At 39.8% G+C, this 10,430-nt stretch overlaps 1 protein-coding gene across 1 annotated transcript; it reads right to left on the bottom strand.

The window, feature by feature from the left end:
• Positions 1–8,178: 8,178 nt before the first annotated feature.
• LOC144450249 (talin rod domain-containing protein 1-like) lies at positions 8,179–9,849 on the bottom strand. The gene has a single exon (XM_078140842.1). The coding sequence runs from the start codon at positions 9,475–9,477 to the stop codon at positions 8,473–8,475; it is 1,005 nt and encodes a 334-aa protein (XP_077996968.1). The 5' UTR covers positions 9,478–9,849; the 3' UTR covers positions 8,179–8,472.
• Between the last annotated feature and the right edge of the window lie 581 nt (positions 9,850–10,430).

The following is a 10,430-nucleotide window of genomic DNA, read 5'->3' as shown; positions in this document are numbered from 1 at the left end:
GGAAACAAACAGATACAATGACTTGTTAATAAGGTCTAATAAAAAAAATGGTGTGGTTCCGATTCTCAATTTTATTATATTATCTCTCTCTCTCTCCCTCCCTCCCTCCCTCCCTCCCTCCCTCTCTCTCTCTCTCTCTCTCTCTCTCTCTCTCTCTCTCTCTCTCTCTCTCTCTCTCTCTCTCTCTCTCTCTCTCTCTCTCTCTCTCTCTCTCTCTCTCTCTCTCTCTCTCTCTCTCTCTCTCTCTCTCTAAGAGTCTAGTTCAGGTAGTTATGTTTCTGTTGTTTTCATGATGGTATCTGTGTTATTGGTTTCTTCTCATTAGATGTAAAAACATACAGATTGGAAGAAAAGTTCTATATTGTCTTTTTAAGTTGATGTATAGACCACCGGAGGGTCTATGGTTGATGTCAGTTTCCACATCCACTATTTCTTGCAAAACTTCACAATTTTCGTGGATTTTATTATTTTTTCTTGAATATGTAAAAAAAATGTTTAGGGTCGGCAGTAATTGATTAAATTTAAGTGAATATATCAGTTGGTTACTTAATGAAAAAAATATCCTAGTTCTAGCTTTGAAGGAATATCCCAGTTCTAGCTTTGAAGGAATATCCCAGTTCTAGCTTTGAAGGAATATCCCAGTTCTAGCTTTGAAGGAATATCCCAGTTCTAGCTTTGAAGGAATATCCCAGTTCTAGCTTTGAAGGAATATCCTAGTTCTAGCTTTGAAGGAATATCCCAGTTCTAGCTTTGAAGGAATATCCCAGTTCTAGCTTTGAAGGAATATCCCAGTTCTAGCTTTGAAGGAATATCCCAGTTCTAGCTTTGAAGGAATATCCCAGTTCTAGCTTTGAAGGAATATCCCAGTTCTAGCTTTGAAGGAATATCCTAGTTCTAGCTTTGAAGGAATATCCCAGTTCTAGCTTTGAAGGAATATCCCAGTTCTAGCTTTGAAGGAATATCCTAGTTCTAGCTTTGAAGGAATATCCCAGTTCTAGCTTTGAAGGAATATCCCAGTTCTAGCTTTGAAGGAATATCCTAGTTCTAGCTTTGAAGGAATATCCCAGTTCTAGCTTTGAAGGAATATCCTAGTTCTAGCTTTGAAGGAATATCCCAGTTCTAGCTTTGAAGGAATATCCCAGTTCTAGCTTTGAAGGAATATCCCAGTTCTAGCTTTGAAGGAATATCCCAGTTCTAGCTTTGAAGGAATATCCCAGTTCTAGCTTTGAAGGAATATCCCAGTTCTAGCGTTGAAGGAATATCCTAGTTCTAGCGTTGAAGGAATATCCCAGTTCTAGCTTTGAAGGAATATCCCAGTTCTAGCTTTGAAGGAATATCCCAGTTCTAGCGTTGAAGGAATATCCTAGTTCTAGCTTTGAAGGAATATCCCAGTTCTAGCTTTGAAGGAATATCCTAGTTCTAGCTTTGAAGGAATATCCCAGTTCTAGCTTTGAAGGAATATCCCAGTTCTAGCTTTGAAGGAATATCCCAGTTCTAGCTTTGAAGGAATATCCCAGTTCTAGCTTTGAAGGAATATCCCAGTTCTAGCTTTGAAGGAATATCCCAGTTCTAGCTTTGAAGGAATATCCCAGTTCTAGCTTTGAAGGAATATCCTAGTTCTAGCTTTGAAGGAATATCCTAGTTCTAGCTTTGAAGGAATATCCCAGTTCTAGCTTTGAAGGAATATCCCAGTTCTAGCTTTGAAGGAATATCCCAGTTCTAGCTTTGAAGGAATATCCTAGTTCTAGCTTTGAAGGAATATCCTAGTTCTAGGAATATTGTTTGTTGAGTACAAGAATGACACGGTACAACGCAGGTAACCCTAACTAATTGGCTACTAATTGATAAAAAGACAGTTATATTATGATGACAATATTTTTCTTCGTTCAGCCATGGAAAGTATGAGTGACAACATTCAACTTGTCACAGAATAGTCAATTTAATTTGACATTTATCAGTTGCCACGTCACTCTCGTACAGGTTCACTGACAGTTTTCAATTCTTTGAGTGGCTCCCACCGTATGTCAGCTAATATTCTATTCAAGGATGGTCATCGATGATGTCATCATACAAAATAATGATGTCATTAAGTATTTACCAATATTTCAAAAACACAAAATAGCCGTTACCAGTGTCTACTCCTAAACATAATACATATTTTGAATATTAGCTCACAAGTCCTGGAATATTCGTAAATACCATTTATTTTAAAATAGTATCATGACCATCTTTGAATAGAATTTTAGACAAGTCACATGACTGTTGGTTATCACCTGATTTCAAGGATGTGTATGCTTTGTCCCTTGGTATTCTGTAGAAGTGTAAATCAGGGATGTTTTTTCATATTGTTAATTCAGACATTGAAAAAAGCAGCAGTGCTCTATGATTAACATGATGATCCTTGCTGCAGTGTTTCGTGCGTGTTGTAGTGGTTTCATATGTGCATTAGGTAGGCAATAAAACAATGCATTTCCCAGGGTTCGTACACTTAAAGCAAAACAAAATTCCAGGACTTTCCAGGGGTTTTTCGTCAGTTTTCCAGGGGTATTCATATTGATTTTGGCCATTTTCCAGGGGTGTTGACACTAAAGTATATTTTTTGAATGACATCTAATTGTCTGATGTGGACGAGAAAAATCAACAACAGTTCCCATATGTCACAAAACATTCTAAAGACAATCCACACTATGCAAGATATTGGTTTCAAAACCACATTTACATGCTAAGATTAACGGAGAAACCTCTGTCCTACCCCCAAAGTAGCCGTTTCGTCAAGCTGGTCCATTGATCGTGTAAGATTGAGTCGCAGCATTCGTCAGTCTAATTCAGACATATCCAGAAAAATAAATCAAAAACTAAAGTTTGTCCTCGTTATTGTATGGTTTGATGTTACTAGATTTATAAGTCACCTAAAATAATTTTTTTCTTCAAAATTTTAAATAAAAACGTCATTTACGTAACGAAATTTCGAGCTATGAATAACTGAATACATTCATCGCTTGCGTCTCGATGTTTATGTACGGATGCCACGAGTTGCGGAACATCGCGATTTCTCAACTCAACTTGACCATTGACGAATGTTACTGTACCGACAACATAAAACAGTAGTTTATTCTTTTAGAACATGTAACACAAATACCCATTTATCGATGACATAAAAGTCACAACCCGGAAATTCAACTGCACTTCCCTAAGCCCTAGCATGGTTTATACTTCCATGGCCCTAGTATTGCCATGCCTAGTGCCTGAGCTTGTAGTAATAGTATGTCGACTCGTGCGCCGAACTTGTAACAATTTCTAATCGAGGTTGATGATGCTTTCATACTCGCTATAGTGTTACGATAATCTTGTTAACAGACCTACTGTACATGTTACCCCCGGCCGGGACTGTTACAATATCATGTCCCTGAAATGACGACTGGGAGATGAACGGAGTAGCAATATACGCAAGATCGAAAGAAACACTGCGGCACCCATTCAACTAATCATAGGAACGGTCTGTGGGGCAAAGTGTCTCGTGGAACGATCGCTTGACTGTCTGGGTTCAATCGGCGTGAATTTTGAGTCATCACCGTGGCGAAAGACTTTGAAAATATTTTTGCGATTTCACATTTACAAGATTCAGAATCATATGAATGGGTGGCTCGAGCACAGACATGACGATCGTCAATATTAATCGATCGATTGAACATGATCATTTTCCAGGGTTTTCCAGGGGTAGGGCGCATTTTTCCAGGGTTTTCCAGGGCTTTCCAGGGAGGGTTTGAAATTCCAGGGTTTTCCAGGGTTTTCCAGGACCGTGCGAACCCTGATTTCCGTAGTCAAATTTGGAAGAGAGAATTGCTTGAACCAGTTTCTGACAGGTAGATTTGGTGAGATAATGACGAATGTAGCAAATTTTGTACTATGAGGTAATGATACCCCCAATTTGAGCGAGGGCGCTGTTTTCTCAATTTCCAGTTTGCAGTCTGCAAAGGCCTATTCAGCAAATGTTACCCAACAAAATAAATTCAGCTTGAGTTCCTATAAAAAAACAGGGTTATTTCTGCTTTTAATACACTTGCAGTTGTCATGACAATGAGATTAGGTTAATCACCATGCCATTATCAGAGGCTGAGCGTAGTGGGCTGAGATTGACCATAATGCTTTGCAGGATGTTGCTGAGCACGTCAAGTGCAGTGGGCTTCTGTAAACAATTTCAAATTTCAATCAGTTATTATATCATGGAAATTATATTTTAGTCAATACAAAGACCACCAAACATCTGAAGTTGACAGCAGTAATCAACACAGACCACCAAACATCTGAAGTTGACAGCAGTAATCAACACAGCCCACCAAACATCTGATGTTGATAACAGTAATCAACACAGCCCACCAAACATCTGACGTTGATAACAGTAATCAACACAGCCCACCAAACATCTGACGTTGATAACAGTAATCAACACAGCCCACCAAACATCTGACGTTGATAACAGTAATCAACACAGACCACTAAACATCTGACGTTGATAACAGTAATCAACACAGACCACCAAACATCTGACGTTGATAACAGTAATCAACACAGCCCACCAAACATCTGAAGTTGACAGCAGTAATCAACACAGACCACCAAACATCTGAAGTTGACAGCAGTAATCAACACAGACCACCAAACATCTGCAGTTGACAGCAGTAATCAACACAGACCACCAAACATCTGAAGTTGACAGCAGTAATCAACACAGACCACTAAACATCTGAAGTTGACAGCAGTAATCAACACAGACCACCAAACATCTGAAGTTGACAGCAGTAATCAACACAGCCCACCAAACATCTGATGTTGATAACAGTAATCAACACAGCCCACCAAACATCTGACGTTGATAACAGTAATCAACACAGCCCACCAAACATCTGACGTTGATAACAGTAATCAACACAGCCCACCAAACATCTGACGTTGATAACAGTAATCAACACAGACCACTAAACATCTGACGTTGATAACAGTAATCAACACAGACCACCAAACATCTGACGTTGATAACAGTAATCAACACAGCCCACCAAACATCTGAAGTTGACAGCAGTAATCAACACAGACCACCAAACATCTGAAGTTGACAGCAGTAATCAACACAGACCACCAAACATCTGCAGTTGACAGCAGTAATCAACACAGACCACCAAACATCTGAAGTTGACAGCAGTAATCAACACAGACCACTAAACATCTGAAGTTGACAGCAGTAATCAACACAGACCACTAAACATCTGAAGTTGACAGCAGTAATCAACACAGACCACTAAACATCTGAAGTTGACAGCAGTAATCAACACAGACCACTAAACATCTGAAGTTGACAGCAGTAATCAACACAGACCACTAAACATCTGACTGATAACAGTAATGAACACAGACCACCAAACATCTGACGTTGATAGCAGTAATCAACACAGACCACTAAACATCTGAAGTTGATAACAGTAATAAACACAAGTGAGCAGTCAATACACAAACCACCAAATGAAGTGCTCATTTTCTTACACATCCACTGACTGGATTTCATTGCATTTAGTACATGTGGTTACCAATATAAATCTTTCTAGTACTCAAACTCGGTTGACCCACGATGTATCTACCAATATAAACCTTTCTAGCTCAGTTGCTACAATTTTAGATTTTATGGAGAAAGTGTCTTACAGAGAGTAGTAGAACAATGGCCATGTAAGCTTTATGCCATCCCAATGCACCGACAGACTAAAAATGCACCAACAGGCTAACAATGCACCAACTGGCTAACAATGCACCGACAGACTAACAATGCACAGACAGGCTAACAATGCACTGACTAACAATGCACTGACTAACAATGCACTGACTAACAATGCACAGACAGACTAACAATGCACCGACTAACAATGCACAGACAGGCTAACAATGCATTGACTAACAATGCACTGACTAACAATGCACAGACAGACTAACAATGCACAGACAGACTAACAATGCATTGACTAACAATGCACCGACAGACTAACAATGCACAGACAGACTAACAATGCATTGACTAACAATGCACCAACTGGCTAACAATGCACAGACAGACTAACAATGCATTGACTAACAATGCACCAACTGGCTAACAATGCACAGACAGGGTAACAATGCACAGACAGGCTAACAATGCATTGACTAACAATGCATTGACTAACAATGCACTGACAGACTAACAATGCATTGACTAACAATGCACCAACTGGCTAACAATGCACAGACAGACTAACAATGCATTGACTAACAATGCACCAACTGGCTAACAATGCACAGACAGGGTAACAATGCACTGACAGACTAACAATGCATTGACTAACAATGCACCAACTGGCTAACAATGCACTGACAGGGTAACAATGCACAGACAGGCTAACAATGCATTGACTAACAATGCACTGACAGACTAACAATGCACTGACAGACTAACAATGCACAGACAGACTAACAATGCACTGACAGACTAACAATGCACTGACAGACTAACAATGCACTGACAGACTAACAATGCACCAACAGGCTAACAATGCACTGACTAACAATGCACAGACAGGCTAACAATGCACAGACAGGCTAACAATGCACTGACAGACTAACAATGCACAGACAGACTAACAATGCACTGACAGGGTAACAATGCACTGACAGGGTAACAATGCACTGACAGACTAACAATGCACCAACTGGCTAACAATGCACAGACAGACTAACAATGCACAGACAGGGTAACAATGCACAGACAGACTAACAATGCACCAACTGGCTAACAATGCACAGACAGACTAACAATGCACTGACAGGGTAACAATGCACTGACAGGGTAACAATGCACTGACAGACTAACAATGCACAGACAGACTAACAATGCACTGACTAACAATGCACTGACAGGCTAACAATGCACTGACTAACAATGCACAGACAGGGTAACAATGCACTGACAGACTAACAATGCACTGACTAACAATGCACTGACAGGGTAACAATGCACTGACAGACTAACAATGCACTGACTAACAATGCACTGACAGGGTAACAATGCACTGACAGACTAACAATGCACTGACTAACAATGCACTGACTAACAATGCACTGACAGGGTAACAATGCACTGACAGGCTAACAATGCACTGACTAACAATGCACTGACAGGCTAACAATGCATTGACTAACAATGCACTGACAGGGTAACAATGCACTGACAGACTAACAATGCACTGACAGACTAACAATGCACTGACTAACAATGCACTGACAGGGTAACAATGCACTGACAGACTAACAATGCACAGACAGACTAACAATGCACTGACAGACTAACAATGCACCGACCAAATGCACGGACAGACTAACAATGCATGACTAGCTAACAATGCACGGACAGACTAACAATGCACCAACCGGCTAACAATGCAATGACAGACTAAAAATGCATACAAGTAACACTGGTGCACATCAAACTAGTCTATGGACTCCATATAATAATACTGATGCATTCAATAATGTAACCAACCAATGGTAGACTTCTAAGTCAGTCAGAGTTTGATAGAGAACTCTTCCGTCGTTCAACTCTACTAACATCTATCAAATCTTATCCTTCAACTTTTCTATTAACCTCTATCGGCCAAGATCAATGGCTCAATGTAGGACAAAACAATTCTTTTACACTGGGGTGGGGTATGGGTGGGGGTGGGTATGGGTGGGGGGTGGGGTATGGGTGGGGGTGGGGTATGGGTGGGGGTGGGGTCTGAGGTCTTAGTGTTTTATCCTACATTGGACTACTGATCTCACCCCTAACATATTATCATATATTTAAGATGTGTTTTGTCAGGTTTGTTAGCATGTTGTAAGAGATAGATACATTCTGTGGAACACTGTAACTAATAAATACATTTAAGAGAAACACTAATGAGGAAATTGCAGAGAGAAACATAATAACAAGTAATTGCAAACAGAAACATTGTTGCAAACAATACAGAAACATTGTTGCAAGGAAAATTGCAAACAGAAACATTGTTGCAAAAAATTGAATACAGGAACACTGTTGCAAAAATGTGAATACAGAAACAGTTGCAAGTATATGCAAACAAACATTGTTGCAAAAAACTGAATACAGAAACATTGTTGCAAGTAATTGTAAACAGCAACATTGTTGCAAATAACTAAATAAAAGGGCAGCTTCAATCATAAATTTCACAATGTAATTATTTGACTAGTTACTCTGAGTTAGGCTACAAGTACTGGACATGTTTTGTTTCGTATGTGACTAGACTTACAATATGAAGAAGTGGTTGAGTTGTAAACAGTAAATAACCATGGTAACGTTTACACTGCCACTCACTATTTAAGTTGTTTCCATGGCAGCTATTGAAAAGTCTGTTTCACTGTTATTGAAATTCTAGAATGTTATTAAAACGTAGTGTGTAGTTATGGGGAAGCGTCTACATATGATGTCCTCGGTGACGATTTTTGTCTGAGTGCTTGTGACAAGAGATTAGCACCGTCAGTAATGGCTGAACTACATGAGATTGTTTTCCTTTGTAACTCAGCACTGCTTACATTATGTGAAAGTGAATGTATACATAAACATAACTGTACACATGGGCTTACAACACTCATACATCCCCCTAGTATAGCTGTTTGTACTTTTTTCCCAGCATCCGACAGCTGTGCAGCCGTACCAAGGTGTTCACTCTCTGTGGCGTATTCTACAAGTGCTTGACATGCCAACACTAGTGGCTTACTAAATACAACACAACGGGTTCTATTTTTTTCATCAAGTGTATGTTTATAGCGTTTAATGGCTGACAGCAAGGCTGTGGCACATGCTGTCATACTCTTTACACACAGTCGGAATTGTTCTTTATCAAACGAGTCTTCACTAGCATCGCTGGCGAGAACACACGCCATTGTTAACACATGAAGGTTTTTGGAGATTTCTCCCGATATGTTTACAACACGAAGCGGTGACAATTCAATTATGGGCGTGTGTTGTATCTGATTACAACAGTGTTCTATATCAAATTTCGCTCTCGATACCTTGTATTTATCAATAATGCCAGGAATCGACTTAATTGCTCCAGGTTCACTGGTCGCTGCTAAATATGCGGCATGTGCCGAACACTCTGTTAAGCTAACAACCATACCGCATATTTCTTTCAAAGTATCTCCACATTCTCTGTACAGAGATGTCCGTATTTGTTGCAGGATATCTCTTGTCAGAACAGATAAACCTTTGGTTCGAGCGATGATGGTATCTCGACATTTAGCATAGGACTCTCCAAACACCGACAGACTTTCTGTGTTAACGGGTCTTACATCGCTCGTTAATAACAACAAATCGGCCACAGCTTGCATCCTAGCTGCACATTCCTCGCCCAGTACTGCTAGAGAGATAACTGCCTCGCTGGCGGCCATGCCAATTTCAACCATTCTGTGCCCCCAGCAACAAATGCAATCATCGACCAACCCGAATTGCTACATCCATGGTACGGCAATAAACCGACCGTCCACATTGTCCCATGTGTTGGTAAAATCCGGCGAAAATATCAGTTGGGTGTGATTGCCAAGACGTAGAAAAACACGAAACATAAATGACAACATACGACTGATACTCCAGTTATAACGTTAGCTCACTGTAAACTTTGACCGCAGTGCAAACGATATTCACATGACCTTACACAGTGTACTAGCACATGTCGTGACCTCACCGTTGAATTAACTCCAATTTCACTGTTCCAGACAATCGAGTGATGACGTCAACATCACATATTTGTCACATAAAGTCTATCAGACACTATTTCATTTCAGTTATGTCAGCTGTGTGCATATCTCTCCGAGAATCGCATACAGCCAGTGGGTGTGGTCACTATTACAGATATTTACATATTACACGCACAAAAGGTTCTCGACTGAAGGCATGCGATGGGGAAACTATATTTGCTATGCATGACAAATATGAAATGTACTTTCTTGTGTAACAGTGTACTTATAAATAATGTAATAATTGTTACTTAATATTTACAAACTACAAAGTCATCACATTTTGAACGGTATTAAGACGAGGTGACCATTCTACGGTCAACTTATAAAACTGTTTGTAATTGGTTGACACTGCTAAACTGTGTAAACGCGACCCAATCATCACCAGTTTAACGGAGCATTGAAATATATTTGTACTCTGCTTTGAACACGAAAGCGCCCTCTTATAACAAAACTGTAAATATAGTCAAAGAGTTTTGAAGTGGTACTTTGCTATTCTCATATATGCTACGATAACAAACGACTCAAAAACGTCGACAGTGCTTAATTCTGTTTGGCATAAACATTGTTCTACGTGGGCGTTTTGACCCCATTTTGACCTCTTAGTTTGAATGAAACACGTG

The sequence above is a fragment of the Glandiceps talaboti genome, chromosome 19 (assembly GCF_964340395.1).
Source record: "Glandiceps talaboti chromosome 19, keGlaTala1.1, whole genome shotgun sequence".
NCBI lineage: Eukaryota > Metazoa > Hemichordata > Enteropneusta > Spengelidae > Glandiceps > Glandiceps talaboti.
This window is presented reverse-complemented; position numbering and strand designations above follow the sequence as displayed.

Bases quoted from the DNA above. Each gene is read 5' to 3' on its own strand.
- LOC144450249 (XM_078140842.1), bottom strand. From the start codon at position 9,477: ATGGTTGAAATTGGCATGGCCGCCAGCGAGGCAGTTATCTCTCTAGCA.